Genomic DNA, 16608 nt, shown 5'->3' with positions numbered 1-16608 from the left:
GAGACAACAATCGACCCCGGATTCGACTGACTTACAGCAATGCGTGGAGGGAGGCGGGTGGATAGACCTTTGGCGACTCAGACACCCTAACACTCGAGAATACACATGTCACTCCTCCACTAGACATACGCTGTCCAGACTGGATTATATTTTTGGGTCAAGCAACGTCGCGACCTGGGTGGATGATGTGGTACACGGGGTCAGGGGCATATCAGATCATAGCCCAGTGATCCTCACTCTTAAGACTAATCAAAATGTTAGCAAACCCTTTTGGAGGTTAAACCCCTTTTGGTTGAAATTAATTGATCAAAGCGATAGGACCCGGACCCAAATAGAAGATTTTCTAAAAATCCACCCTAAACCCTGGAATATTAACTTGGTGTGGGATACTCTCAAGAGTACCTTCGGGGGTGTCTTTCTTCAACCATAACATATCTTAAAAGAGCGACTAGAAATGAGGATGACATGTTGGAGGGGAGACTTAAGGACCTAGAGGCAGAATATATTACAGCCCCAACCGATGGGAACAGAGCAGCCTGGATACATTCATACAGGCTGTATATGCAACAATCTGAGACCAAGTCCAAACGCAAACTGTTCTTCACTCGACAATCTTACTTTGAGCTTGGAAACCAGTCCAGTAAATTACTGGCATATATGGTTCGGCAGCATAACACCTCAAATACAATACTAGGTATACGGAGGGCGGACGGCTCCACAGCCACATCCCCTGAAGATATCCTGGAGTGCTTCCATGAATATTATAAAACCCTATATACTTCTAGAAGCCCTCATGGAGTTCAAAGCTGTGGGGAATATCTATCGGATCTGGAGTTTCCCACCTTGAGCAGATCGCAACGGGAGTCTCTGGAGGCAGACATCACACTGGACGAAGTGATTACAGCCATCTCAGATATGGCTAGGGGAAAATCTCCGGGTCCAGACGGTCTCCCCATAGAATTCTATAGTAAATATTGTGATGTATTGGCCCCGATTTTATTAGATGTTTTCTCTCATTTCTCAATCGGTGACTCTCTACCTGCCTCCTTATACGAAGCGCACATAGTTGTGCTGAGGAAGGAGGGCAAAGACCCATTCGAATGCGGCTCATACCGCCCTATATCCCTAGTCAATGTGGATTATAAGATCTTTACCAAAATATTGGCGTCCAGGCTCAATTCAGTTATATTGAGTATAGTTCACCCAGATCAAACAGGATTTATGCCTGGAAAAAACACCTAGATAAATATAAGACGGGTCCAATCCATAGTACAGTATAGTACATTGTTCCAGGAAAATGAGTGGGCCTTGGCCTCGCTGGACGCGGCCAAGGCATTTGACTCGGTAGAATGGCCATTTTTATTTGCCTGCCTCCAGAGATTCGCCTTTGGGCCTAAATTCAGCAATTGGATTCATATATTGTATAAGTCCCCGACGGCCAGGGTACTGGTCAATGGCATTATATCTGCACCTTTCTCACTGAGACGGGGCACGAGACAGGGATGTCCTCTGTCTCCTGCATTGTTTGCACTAGTTATTGAAGCCTTGGCAATTAGAATCCGCTCTCATCCACAGATCACTGGAATCACTATAGCCGACCGCACAGATAAAATAGGATTGTATGCGGATGACATGGTTGTCTTTTTGGACAGAGTACAAGAGACCTTGCCTGTGGTTATAGATACTATAGATAAATTTGGGGAGTTTTCGGGACTGCACATCAATTGGGATAAGTCGGCTCTGATGCCATTAACACAGGGGTCTAGAACGTCAATGGAGGGTAGGTCACCTCTGCAAGTGGTGACTAGCTTCAAGTACCTGGGAATACACATACAGAAGGACTATACACTAGACTATCAGACATGTATAACACCACTCCTGGAGCACTTTAAACTTAAATATAACTCGTGGAGCAAGTTACCCCTGTCGGTAGTTGGCAGAATCAACTTAATCAAAATGATATTACTTCCAAAGCTTAGTTATACACTACAACATAGTGCAGTATGAGTTACCAAGTACTTCTTCTCTACGCTGAACTCGCTTACTACTACTTTCATATGGGGGAGATCCAGACATAAACTCCGGTTATCCATTTTACAGAGATCCAAGAGACTGGGAGGGATGGCTCTGCCGGAGTTCTTCCTATACTATCTGGCGGGGCAGCTTAAAGCACTAGTGGCCTGGATGCCTGGTTGTCAACTGCCGAACTCCGAGAGTCACTTGGCACACGCGGCCGGGACTGACTGTTTGGTGGGTTTTTTGGAATCAGATGGACTGAGAATATCACGGCAACTACCCCTCCTCAAGCTGGCAAGATTGGTCTGGCGACAAGCTAAGAGAGTAGCACATTTTGAGGGAGTGGTGGCGGAGCTTCCACTATGGGGGAATAGCTACTTCCATACTCTGAGAGATCACCCCTCAGCACAATTTTAGGTCACTCACAATGTCATTACACTGGGTGATCTATATGCTCCGGGAACCACAACCTTCAAATCCTTTGACCAGATCCAAACTCAATATAATATTCCAAGGTCGCAATTTTTTAGATACCTGCAGATTCGCACAGCGATTCAGTCCCATATGCAGAAAATTGGAACGGGGAAACTGATATCAACACTCCCGATGATAGGTATCCTAAAATCACAGGGACCTCGGGGTTTAATCTCAGCCATATATACTTACCTGTTGTCGGTGGGGGTGGAGTCGAACCCCTTGCCAGCCCAGGATAGATGGAGATCTCTAATTCCCTCTCTACAGGGAGAGGAATGGGAAGAGATATTGGAATCTCCGACTGTGGTATCCCCTTCGGTTAATAATGAGTTGATTCAATGTTACATTGTTCACCAAGCGTACCTTACTCCAACTCGATTATTTAGTATGGGCCGTTCTCGCACATCGGAGTGTCCGAGGTGTCATCTCTCAGGGGCAAATTTCATACATATGATCTGGAGCTGTCCTAATATATCCTCTTATTGGAGGGGAGTGACATCCCTGCTATCATTGATTGTGTCAATTCCTGTTTCATGCGACCCATTGACATGCCTATTTGGGGTAATGGAGGAAGAGTCCTGGGATCATTATATGATAACATTCCTCAGAGGGGCATTATTTTTGGCTAGAAAAGTAATAGCCTTGCGGTGGATGGGGGATTCGAGTCCAACTGTGCGGTCCTGGGTTAAATTAGTCAATGCAACTATAGTCTATGAGCGGGTGGTATACTACAACAGGGGGTGCCCGGAAAAATTTAACAAAATATTGGGTCTATGGAACTCTTCTCCAGATCCACTTACAGAGGCTTAGAGGAATCTATGCGAATAGAGGTGGTTCCCGTTAGATGTTGGGAGATGGAAGCTATCCTACGGTATCTTGCGGTAAAGTGATGCAATGTAGCTGTTGTTGTTCGTTCTTTTTCACCTTTTTATTCCCTTTTCTACCCTGTTTCTTAAAATATGGTCATGCTGATCTTTAGAGCTGTTCTTATGCTTAATATAAAACTGGATATATATATGCAAATGATAAGAAGAATGGATAATACTATTTTATCTTGAGTACAACAGATACTATGGACTCTAATATGATTCTTCAGTGTTGTGAACGTATAGCACTATCCATGTACTGAGCTATTTCTCACATTGTGAATGTCAGCTATACCATGTTTGAAACTGTTAATAAAACGAAGTTAAAAAAAAATATGTTATGTTCCCCAAAATGATAAGAAGGGTTTTGATCCAGCGGAGTCCAATACGGTAATACTTAACATTGCTTTCATATTTAAAATATAAAAATAGTGCAAAGGTGGAATAAACTGCAAAAGGCACCGCACAAGATGTAGCTGTAGGTGCAGACCTACGTGTTTCAACACCCTGGTGCAACCATTGTTTTTCTTCTCCTTTATCATTAATGACACATGTTTATTGCTATACCTGTATTGAAAGTCGTCAGCTCACTATACAATGGAGGACTTTTCAGCTTAAAGGGAACCTGTCAGGTGTAATATGCACCCAGAACCACAAGCAGTTCTGGGTGCATATTGATAATCCCTGCCTAACAGTCCCTGTATACACTAGCATAGATAAAGGGATCTTTAGAAAAAGTATTTCTAAAGATCTTTTATCTTATGCTAATGAGCACGGGGACTAGTCCCCTGAGCGTTCTGTCCTCGACTAGCCGCCCTCTTAGCATGGCAGCATGCCCACAGGGGTGTAATAACATGCTATTCAATACAGCCGCACCAGCGGTGACGCGCATACCTGTGTTCGCTGTGACAGCGCTTCTGAATGCTGGGCACTTCTGATCATGAACAGTATGAAGCTGGGTGTACGTGTCCCGGCTTCAGAGAGGTCTGGTGCACATGACTGGAAGTGCCGGGCGTTCAGAAGACCTGTCACAGCGAACACAGGTATGCGAGGCACCGCTGGTGATGCTGCATTAAATAGCATGTTAGTACACCCCTGTGGGTATACTAACATGCTAAGAGGACGGACTAGTCGGGGGGATATAATGCCCTAGGGGCTAGTCCACGCGCTCATTAGCATAAGATAAAAGATCTATAGAAATACTTTTTATAAAGATCTTTATCTATGTATACAGGGACGGTTAGGCAGGATTAGCAATATACACCCAGTATTGCCCGTGGTTCTCGCTGCATATTGCACCTGACAGGATTACTTTAATGTTAGACCATGATTAAGACAGTCAAAATGCGTAGATCTGTACTTACAGCTACATCTTGTGCTATGCCTTTTGCGATTTATTCCACCTTTACACTATTCTTGCATTGAAGCTGTAGTGGTGTTTTTAAATGTATTTTATTGGGAATTTATGTGATACACCACATAAAGCATTAAGGACTTGTGAAGTATAAAGGAAATGATACATGGTTTTCTTAATAAATAATTAAAAAATATAAATCTGAAAAGTATGTTGTGCATTTGTAGTTAGCCCTTCTGAGTCAATACTTCATAGGACCACCATTTGCTGCAATTACTGCTGCATGTATTTTGGGGTATGCCTTGACCAGCTTTGTATAACTAGAGGCTGACATTTTTGCCCATTCTTTGCAACATACAGTGCTGGCAAAAAGTATTGGCACCCCTGCAATTCTGTCAGATAAAACTCAGTTTCTTCTTGAAAATGATTGCAATCACAAATTCTTTGGTATTATTATCTTCATTTAATTTGTCTTCCATGAAAAAAAATAAAAAAAATTGTCATAAAGCCAAACTGGATATAATTCCACACCAAACATAAAAAGGGGTGAACAAAAGTATTGGCACTGTTTGAAAAATCATGTGATGCTTCTCTAATTTGTTTAATTAATAGCACCTGTAACTTACCTGTGGCACCTAACAGGGGTTGGCAATAACTAAATCACACTTGCAGCCAGTTAATATGGATTAAAGTTGACTCAGCCTCTGTCCTGTGTCCTTGTGTGTTCCACATTGAGCATGGAGAAAAGAAAGAAGACCAAAGAACTATCTGAGGACTTGAGAATCCAAATTGTGAGGAAGCATGAGCAATCTCAAGGCTACAAGTCCATCTCCAAAGACCTGAAAGTTGCTGTGTCTACGGTGCGCAGTGTCATCAAGAAGTTTAAAGCCCATGGCACTGTGGCTAACCTCCCTAGATGTGGAAGGAAAAGAAAAATTGACGAGAGATTTCAAAGCAAGATTGTACGGATGGTGGATAAAGAACCTCGACTAACATCCAAACAAGTTCAAGCTGCCCTGCAGTCCGAGGGTACAACAGTGTCAATCCGTACTATCCGTCGGCGTCTGAATGAAAAGGGACTGTATGGTAGGATACCCAGGAAGACCCCACTTCTTACCCCGAGACATAAAAAAGCCAGGCTGGAGTTTGCCAAAACTTACCTGAGAAAACCTAAAACGTTTTGGAAGAATGTTCTCTGGTCAGATGAGACAAAAGTAGAGCTTTTTGGGAAAAGCCATCAACATAGAGTTTACAGGAAAAAAAAAAGGCATTCAAAGAAAAGAACATTATCCCTACAGTCAAACATGGCGGAGGTTCCCTGATGTTCTGGGGTTGCTTTGCTGCCTCTGGCACTGGACTGCTTGACCGTGTGCATGGCATTATGAAGTCTGAAGACTACCAACAAATTTTGCAGCATAATGTAGGGCCCAGTGTGAGGAAAGCTGGGTCTCCCTCTGAGGTCATGGGTCTTCCAGCAGGACAATGTCCCAAAACACACTTCAAAAAGCACTAGAAAATGGTTTGAGAGAAAGCACTGGAGACTACTAAAGTGGCCATGCAATGAGTCCAGACCTGAATCCCATAGAATACCTGTGGAGAGATCTCAAAATGGTAGTTTGGAGAAGGCACCCGTCAAATCTCAGGAACCTGGAGCAGTTTGCCAAAGAAGAATGGTCTATAATTCCAGGAGAGCATTGTAAGAAACTCATTGATGGTTACCGGAAGCGGTTGTTCGCAATTATTTTGGTTAAAGGTTGTGCAACCAAGTATTAGGCTAAGGGTGCCAATACTTTTGTCTGGCCCATTTTTAGAGTTTTGTGTGAAATGATCAATGATTTGATTTTTGTTTCATTCTCTTTTGTGTTTTTTCATTGCAAGCAAAATAAATTAAGTTAATAATACCAAAGAATTTGTGATTGCAATCATTTTCAAGAAGAGTATTATCTGACAGAATTGCAGGGGTGCCAATACTTTTGGCCAGTACTGTAGTTCTAGCACAGTGAGATTGGATGCAGGTGTCTGTGAACAGCTTGTCACAGATTTTCAATGGGATTTAGATCTAGACTTTGACTTGGGTCAAATAAATACATTGGTTCTCTAATTAGTGTTCTGCTGTCTTGAGATGTCCATTTAGGTGGATGGCTGTGTCTTGTTAGGTTTGCAGTTGTGTCATACTACTTTCGTTTTTGAATGATTGAACAATGCTCCATGAGATATTCAGAGCTTGGGCTTTTTTTAACCTAACCCTGCTTTACTCTTCTTCAAAACGTTATCCTTGACCTGTCTGGTGTGTTCCTTTGTTTCATGATGCTGTTTGATCCCTGATGTTCTCAAACAAACCTCTGAGGCCTTTACAGAACAGCTGTAGTTATACAGATAAATTACACACAGGTGGACTCAGTTTCCAAATTAGATGACTTCTGGAGGCAATTGGCCACTCAGGATTTTATATAGGGGTGTCAGACTACTTGGGGCTCAATAGCAATGCACAATTTTCAGATTTAGATTTTTGAAATATTTTTGAAGGTTTGTGGGTGTAATGTGAAGAAATGTGGAAAAGTTCATGGAGTATGAATACTTAATTTTACTGAATTTCCTGCCTAATTCTCTATACACTGATGAGCAAAAGTGTAACAATGTTTTGAACTGTTGAATTTCTGGCTCCATATATCACTATACACTATTGCTTTGAGTGTGAGACTACCTTCATTTTTTATACAAGCATCTTGGCTATCTCATACATAAATTTGACTTGCAACTATTTAGCCTAAGATTAGTTATGCAGATTCTTGTCATGTCACTGCATTGTTACTGTTATGCTCCTAAAAATCAATTTGTATTTTTATTTTTTTGTAGTATTTTGTAAATCCGCTATTGGCTTTCAACAATGCCTGAATCCGTCTGGGCATGCTCTAGATCAGTTTCAAGCAAGTCTTGACCGAAATCTGTTCCCAAGTCTCTTCTACACGTTCCCAATGTTGGTGCATACTGGTCGACTCGCTTGAGTATGTATACAGCTTTTTCGTCAATTCTGCCCACAAGTGTTCAATTCGGTTGAGGTCTGAGGACTGTGGGAGCCAATCCATCACCTCTACTTCATTGTCATTGAACCATTTCGACAGCCGGGTTGTTGTCCTGCTGGAACACTATATTGTCCTTTTCATACCATAGTACTCGAGTGAACGAAGTAACTCGTCTTATAGGAAACGCACATATAGCTCAGCATTGAGACCAACATCGATCCTGGTCAAGAATTAAATGCCTTTTGGCTGTGAAACAACCCCATATCGTCAGGCTTCTTCCACCGAACTTAACAGCTCCTTCAATTTCTCGATCCGTTAGCCCCTTTTTCCCTTGTTTCTTCCAGAGCCACTGGAAGCACTCAACAGAGCCTATTCTACTGACTTTCTTACTGTCTCATCGCTCCAAATCACCCATTTCAAATCTTCTACTGTCCACTTTTCGTACTATGTTGCAACGTAGAGCTGACACTTCTTATGACAATATTGAAGTCGAAGCTTTTTCAACTTTTTTCAGGCCACCATTCCAGACTTGTGTAGCGTGCGTCACACAGTTCTTGCATGGATGTTTGTGATATCACTATTATGAAGCATATGAGCCACCTCCACTGCAGTGTTTGAGGCTCCAGAACTGATAGACCTTTATAATGAGCCGACCTGTTGACACCCATATTTTGCGTGGACACCAACCTTTTAGCTTTTGGATGGATGGATGAACTTTCATTTTGTATTCTTCCAACAGGCCTTGCATGATCCAGTTTGGCAATTTTCTTGTCCATGAGATTTATTTTCTTGTAAAATCTTCTTCGTGGCTGCTTCTCGATTTAAACCAGTGACCTTTCACTTGGGAATTAACCTAGTAATACAGTGAGATATTAGGGAATGTGAGAACAGGTTGTAATTTGTAGTATACAAGACGAAAGAGTTTTGGGGGGGGGTTTGTTTAAATACCAGGAGCCTAACCGTAACAATGCAGTGACATGACAAGAATCTGCAGAACTAATCATATGCTACATCGTTGCAAGTCAAATTTCTGTAGAGTATGAGATAGCCAAGATTGTCTATAACATGAAAGTATTAGTCTCAAAGCTGTAGTGGATGGGGAGATATTGAGCTTTAAAGTCAGAAGTTCAAAGCATTGTTAACCTTTTGCTCGTCAGTGTATATGGTGAAAGATGTCTTTCAGAACTCCTAGCCCAGGAAAAAAAATGTCCCATATGGTTATGTTGATGGTAAAACAAAGTTGTGGAATTTGAAAGAAGGGGCAGAAAGAAAAAAGTTCAGAAAAATCGCCCAGTTAGGATGGTATTAAGTATGTTTATAAAACAACTAAATCACAGGGAATCTGGTTTATTGATTGCAATTTTAGTCTGAACTATTGCATAATGAAATGAAAAATTGCACTAAAAAACATTTTATTCCTCAGAAGTGAATACTTAATGTCTATTATTTTCAGAAAAGTGAAACGAGTCCTTTTTATTCCTTATGCCCTCCATGACCGAGATGACTATGCTAAAACTGCTAGGCAAAAATTTGAGAGCTTGGGTAAGTGAAATCTTTTGTAACTGTGAATAGCTCCATCCAGTGTCTTACTGATGCTTGTTGTCTATGCTTTGCTGTTCTCTGTGGTAAAACAGGAAGTTTCTCCACATTTTAAAATTGTAAAAATAAGTGAGATCATATATTGGAAATGCCTAAAATTTGTCTCCAGCATGAGCAGAATGTTGGTGTTGCAAAAAGTTAAAGAAAACTAGGGTTAAAATGGGGGGGTGTCTTACAATGCGGATATGGCTTACAGGAACGCCGATAGTGAAGTAGGTTCAGAGGAGGCAGGGGCGGTGATACTGAGGGTGTCACTGATGTCTCGTGGCGGCAGGTGCATTGAGCTGAATACAGGCTCTATTGAATTGCCCATGGTTGATGCAATGAACATTAGAAAAATAGCTGCAGAGGTGGCGCGTGCGCGTGATTGATGCGATGGACTTCAAGAAAATGGCTGGGGAGACCTTTCTGCGAACATTCCGCCTCCGCGGCCATTTTCTTCAAGTCCATCACGTAAACAGAGGGTGATTCAATGGAGTCTGCAGTCAGATCAGGCGCCCACTGCCGCAGCGACACCCAGTCCTGTGTTCCTCCTGAGTCGCTCCACTGCAGTAACACCCCTGCAGCATGCCAGCAGATCAATGGCGCCCGCCGCCGCGATGCCCCCCAAAGCCACAGTATCACCGACCCTCCGTCCACTCAGCCTCCTGAAATGCAACACCCTCTCCTCTAAGCCCACAGAATCGCTGACCCTGCCTTCTGTAACCTTCCTAAGCCGTTCCACCACCGCTGCTCCCTCTGGTAAGCATTAGGATTAAGACACACTGGGATTATAAGACTGACTCTCATTTTAACATTAAGAATTATTTTTTTCCTATTTTTCTACTATAAATTTGGGGTGCGTCTTATAATCTGAAAAATACGATACTTCATTTTGGATCTGGATACTAGGATAAAGCTAGTTTTTGATTTCATCTACTGTGTGTCTAAGTGTGAATATGATTTTTTTTTTTTTTTCCAGGTTATTCGTTAGACAGCATACATGAAGCTGCAGATCCTGTAGATTCAGTACTAACATCTGAGGCCATATTTATTGGTAATGCTGTCATATTTGTCTTTATACTTATTGTAACAGATATTTAAAGCACAATATTTACACAAGCTTCAGTAGATTCCAAACTACATTTTAACAGTTTTAGTTCAAATTGAAGTTAAAATGTAAAATATTTTCTTGACTGATATATATTTATTCATAAGCAGTTATTTTTATTAACATTACTGTTCTCAAACAGGGTAGTAAAACTCGGTGTCAGAGTCCCCGTGATATTTATTTCACTATTGTTTCTAGAGTGAGCCACGTGGCCATTACTGGGGACAGTTTTCTCCCTGCTTGAGAGATATTTGTATAACCGCTACATAAGACATTTGTGTTCCAAGGCTGCTGCTGCTTCATCTAAAATTGTGCACATAATATTTCATCCATATTTTTCTCCTGTCTGGTAAATTTGCCAGCCACCTGACAGATGTTTGTGTATTTACTTTTCATCCTACCTCCCTTTTAAATGTCTGTAATGTGTGTATTTTATTCCAAAATTCGTACCCCAGTGTATTTTGAGCTTCATAGGACTAGAAATCAGCTATTTAAAGACCTGTTTTGTTTTTTTTTGTCCTGATTCCAGGTGGTGGTAATACATTCCGTCTTCTAAAGGCTTTGTATGACAATAACTTAATATCAGTCATAAAGAAAAAGGTGATTGAGGTAATAGATGCTCTTAGAATTATTAAACTTACAGCAATAATAAAAATTAGGCTGCTTCCCATAGTTATTTAATGGTAATTCAGATTCTCTAATATGTACAGTAGGTGCGGAAAGTATTCAGACCCCTTTTAAATGTTTCACTCTGTTTCATTGCAGCCATTTGATAAATTTAAAAAAGTTCATTTTTTTTTCTCATTAATGTACACTCTGCACCACATCTTACAGAAGAAACCCAGAAATGTAGAAATGTTTGCAAATTTATTATAGGTAACAGTAACATATATCTGTGTACCGTGTTAGCCAGTAGAGATAAAAAAAAAGTTTGTTTAAAAGAACTGAGAGTCCTCAGTGGTTGATACCTTTTAATGGCTAACTGAAAAGATTGTAATAATAGCAAGCTTTCGAGACTACTCAGGTCTCTTCATCAGGCATGGTATTAAACGTGAAAAACTGAAATATCACATGGTCATAAGTATTCAGACCCTTTGCTCAGTATTGAGTAGAAGCACCCTTTTGAGCGAGTACAGCCATGAGTCTTGGGAATGACGAACAAGTTTTTCACACCTGGATTTGGGGATTCTCTGCCATTCTTCCTTGCAGATCCTCTCCAGTTCTGTCAGGTTGGATGGTGAATGTTGGTGGACAGCCATTTTCAGGTCTCTCCAGAGATGCTCATTTGGTTTAGGTCAGGGTTCTTGATGGGCCAGTCAAGAATGGTCACAAGGTTGTTCTGAAGACACTTTTTTGTTATTTTAGCTGTGTGCTTAGGGTCCTTGTCTTGTTGGAAGGTGAACCTTTGGCCAAGTCTGAGGTCCAGAGCACTCTGAGAGAGGTTTTTTCCAGGATATCTCTGTAATTGTCCGCATTCATCTTTCCTTCAATTGCAACCAGTCGTCCTGTCCCTGCAGCTGAAAAGCACCCCTATAGCATGATGCTGCCACCACCATATTTCACTGTTGGGATTGTATTGGGCAGGTAATGAGCAGTGCCTGGTTTTCTCCACACATACCACTTAAAATTATCACCAAAAAGTTCTATCTTCGTCTCATCAGACCAGAGAATCTTATTACTCATAGTCTGGGAGGCCTTCATGTGTTTTTTTTGTTTTTTTTATTTCTTTTTTTTTGCAAACTCTATGCAGGCTTTCATATGTCTTGCACTGAGGAGAGGCTTCCGTCAGGCCACTCTGCCATAAAGGCCCGACTGGTGGAGGGCTGCAGTGATAGTTGACTTCATGGAACTGTCTCCCATCTCCCCACTGCATCTCTGGAGCTCAGCCACAGTGATCTTGGGGTTCTTCTTTACCTCTCTCACCAAGGCTCTTCTCCCATGATTGCTCAGTTTGGCTGGACGGCCAGGTCTAGGAAGAGTTCTGGTGGTCCCAAACTTCTTCCATTTAAGGATTTATAGAGGTCACTGTGCTCTTAGGAACCTTGAGTACTGCAGAAATTATTTTATAACCTTGGACAGATCTGTGCCTTGCCACAATTCCGTCTCTCAGCTCCTTGGCCAGTTCCTTTGACCTCATGATTCTCATTTGGTCTGACATGCACTGTAAGGTGTGAGGTCTTATATAGACAGGTGTTCGCCTTTCCAAATCAAGTCCTATCAGTTTAATTAAACACAACTGGACTCCAATGTAGGAGTAGAACCATCTCAACGAGTGTCTGAGCAAAGGTCTGAATACTTATGACCATGTGACATTTCAGTTTTTCTTGTTTAATACATTTGCAAAAATTTCTACATTTGTTTTTTTTTTCTGGCAAGATGGGGTGCGGAGTGTCCATTATTGAGAAAAATTCAAAAAAGTTAATTTTTTATCAAATGGCTGCAATGAAATAAAGAGTGAAAAATTTAAAGGGGTCTGAATACTTTCTGTACCCACTGTATATTATATCTGAGGTTTTGAACCCTTAGCTTGCTAGTGACTGCCAGAGAAGATTTGCTTGGCCAATTAATATACTAATGTTCTGGTACCCATACACTAATTTGATAGTATAAAACACTTCATTATTTCCTCTATAGTTGATTAGTGACATGCATGGTATGTATTGCTTGAATTTTTTTTTTTGTGCTTTTAATGTTCTGGTAGTATATTTAGATTTATTATCACCCATCCCCACATTGTGCTGTTTTTGTAACTTCCATAGAGATTCAATGACTTAGCAGTGTGCATGGTCACCTTTTGCTTGATATATTACGTGATATAATATTGATATTAATGCATGAATCCAAGAATCTTGTGGGGGTTGTTTTAAATAGTATATTACACATTTTTAGTTACATAAAATGAAACAAAAATATAGCATTTTTATACTTTCTGTAAAAACTCCTTTTTGGTCGAACACATTGGGGGACACAGAACCATGGGTATTCACCTTGCAACTGGGAGGTAAGAAGAAAAAAAGTGTTGGCTCAGCCTTGTGGGCTATATCTCTAGATATTCGATTGCTCAGTTCAGTGCCAAAAGCAGTAGTAGAGCAACCCAAAAACCAGTAGAAATACTATGACACAGAAATTCTTACTGGACGAATACCCAATACTCTATTAATAGAACATTGATATAATGAGTTCATTAAACCGAGACTTTCATGGAGATTCACATGGGATGCAGAGTATTGGTGGAATAGCTATAGGAAGCAATTATTGCAGCATTTTACACCCCAAAATGGCATTGGTCTACACCTTGAAGTGGATCTTGTCGAATTTGTTGAAGGTGTGGACAAAGTCCCAGGTGCCAACCTTGAAAGCGTGAGACAGAGGTTGGATACCTGACCTGCCCGGGAGGCCCTGGCCACCCTGTTGAATTAGTTGTATGCTATTTTCTGGGGCTGCTTTGCTGTATCTGGCACAGGTTGTCTTGAATCTGTACAGGGTACAATGAAGTCTCAAGCCTATCAAGGGATTCTAGAGAGAAATGTGCTTCCCAGTCTTAGAAAGCTTGGTCTCAGTTGCGGGTCATGGGTCTTGCAACAGGATAATGACCCAAAACACACAGTTAAAAACACCCAAGAATGGCAAAGAGGAAAACATTGGACTATTCTGAAGTGGCCTCTATGAGCCATGACCTAAATCCTATTGAACATCTTTGGAAAGAGCTGAAACATGCCGCCTGGAAAAGGCAACCTTCAAACACGAGACAACTGGAGCAGTTTGCTCTTGAGGAGCGGCCAAAATACCTGTCGAGACGTGTAGAAGTCTCATTGACAGTTACAGGAATCGTTTGATTGCAATGATTGCCTCAAAAGGTTGTGCAACAAAATATTAAGGGTACCATCATTTCTGTCCATTTTTTTTTTAATTCTGTAGAAGCTGAAAAGCAATGTCTGACTTTCATTTTTTCATTTTCATAGATTTTTTTTCATTATTACTTTTGTCAGATTCAAGTTATTTCTGTGACCATTGTGGGTTTTTCTTTCATTAAACGAGGGGTACCAACAATTTTGACCACATGTGTACAGTATATCCCTCAGAGGTAAATATTTTCGGCCCTTGCAATAAGTGCATAGGCTTTACCAATCTAGGAGTCCCACTCCTTAAAAATGGGGGAAAAAATGTTTTCTGAGATTCTCCTCTTCATATCTTCCAGGGTGATCCAGGTTGTCCTCTTCTACTTTATTTTTGGGCCCTCTATGCACTTTCCCATGGATGTCCTCTGAGCATGTACCCACTCTTTATTCATTGAGGCCATTATAGGTTCTCTTTTGTTATAGGGTTTATGCTAATTTTCTGGTTTTCTCTTAGGTTTTGTCTGTTGAAAGGCCACTATGTGAACGTGCTCCTATTGCACATATACCAACTTGTGCATCGGCTCATTTCTTTGCTTTTACTCCCTTTACTTTGTCCCTAAATTTTTTATTTCCACAATTGTAACATTGCTTTGTAAAAAGTGTTATGTTTTATTTTTTCATTCTACATTGCATTAATTCCTGGGAAGCACCTAAAGAGTTAAACAATCTGAATACTTTGAGGCGTACAGTTTATAATCTGGGATCTTGGTTTGTTGGTCTTCTGACATATAGGTCCTTCAAAATTATTTCATATGTAAATTAGTTCCTAAAAATGGGTTTGGTCAGGTTTGTTTCTATAATTTTAATCCCTTTCAAACAAAAATTTCAAAAATGAATTTGGCTTAAAATAGACATCTGGTAAATGTTATTTACAAACTGTTTCTTTGTCGCTCCATTGGGAGACCCAGACAATTGGGTGTATAGCTTCTGCCTCCGGAGGCCACACAAAGTATTACACTTAAAAGTGTAAAGCCCCTCCCCTTCTGCCTATACACCCCCCCCGGGCATCACGGGCTCCTCAGTTTTTATGCTTTGTGCGAAGGAGGCACACATGCACGCATAGCTCCACAATTTAGTCAGCAGCAGCTGCTGACTATATCGGATGGAAGAAAAGAGGGCCCATAACAGGGCCCCCGGCATGCTCCCTTCTCACCCCACTCTGGTCGGCGGTGTTGTTAAGGTTGAGGTACCCATTGCGGGTACATAGGCAGGAGCCACATGCTGTTTTCCTTCCCCATCCCTTAAGGGCTCTGGGTGAAGTGGGATCCTAATCGGTCTCCAGGCACTGGGACCGTGCTCCCTCCGCAGCCCCTGGGGAATCTGCTGGACAGGAGCCGGGTATCGTCAGGGACAAGGCCCTGCTACTGTGAGGTACTCTGTGTCCCCTTGGGGACGGCGCATGGAGCGCTTGTGTTATACACGCTGCAGCACTGCTGGGTGTGTTAGTGCGCCGGGACTACCGCGCTGGCCGCGCTTGTTTGCCGGCCGCGCTTATAACTTTAGTCCCCGGCTTCTGCGGCCTAGTACCGCATACTCCCGCCCCCGGGCCTGCCAGTCAGGGGAAGGGCGGGACGCTGCACTGGACGTCAGCGCTGAGGGCTGGAGCATACTTTGTATCCTGCTCCCCCCTCACTGAGCACCGTGGGGCACCAGATTCCCGCACTTTCTAGGGCACGCCCACGGCCCCCTCCTCCTCACAGAACGCCGGCAGCCATTCCTGTCAGCACTTCTGAAGCTGGAGAGGAGAGACAACACGGCTCTGGGAGGCCCAGGCAGGGAATCTGGTGGTCACACAACCGCTTTGGGCGGTCGGTAAGCCGCACCTGTTACTAGGTGCTGGCCCCCCTGGGTGCCGAAGTGTATATATATATATATATATATATATATATATATATATATATATATATGCTTATATGCTATACATTTACTCTGTACGGTCGCACTGTTGGTTTTTGGCTATATACCCTCCCGGATTGTACTCAGAGGAGACAACAGCATGTCGTCCGCAAAAAGCAAGGGTGCCAAAGCACAGGCTTACTTTGCAACCTGTACCTCATGTGCGGCTATGCTACCGGCAGGTTCCACCTACCCTCATTGTGTGCAATGCTCGGCCCCTGTGGCACTTACTCAGCCGGAGCCCCTGCCACTGGTGGCCCAGGTGGAACCACCTGCTACCACTGTCCAGGTGACAGGGACGGAGTTTGCAGTATTCGCTGACAAACTTTCTGAGTCTATGGATAAATGGTCTGCTAAGATACTAGAAGCCTTGCAGTCCAGACCGGTACCA

At 42.1% G+C, this 16608-nt stretch overlaps 1 protein-coding gene across 4 annotated transcripts in view; it reads left to right on the top strand.

Moving 5' to 3' along the window:
- The window catches only part of LOC142245982 (alpha-aspartyl dipeptidase-like), a 52273-nt gene that overhangs the window by 22345 nt on the left and 13320 nt on the right, over positions 1 to 16608 (top strand). For all 4 annotated transcript variants that reach the window (XM_075318991.1, XM_075318989.1, XM_075318990.1 and 1 more), the window contains exons 3-5: positions 9187 to 9275; positions 10294 to 10368; positions 10952 to 11031. In XM_075318991.1, the coding sequence (XP_075175106.1) occupies positions 9187 to 9275; positions 10294 to 10368; positions 10952 to 11031 (244 nt within the window). The remainder of the gene's footprint in view (positions 1 to 9186; positions 9276 to 10293; positions 10369 to 10951; positions 11032 to 16608) is intronic.

The sequence above is a fragment of the Anomaloglossus baeobatrachus genome, chromosome 7 (genome assembly GCF_048569485.1).
Source record: "Anomaloglossus baeobatrachus isolate aAnoBae1 chromosome 7, aAnoBae1.hap1, whole genome shotgun sequence".
Taxonomy (NCBI): domain Eukaryota; kingdom Metazoa; phylum Chordata; class Amphibia; order Anura; family Aromobatidae; genus Anomaloglossus; species Anomaloglossus baeobatrachus.
Note: the sequence above shows the minus strand (reverse complement) of the source record. Positions and strands in the feature narration are given on the sequence as shown.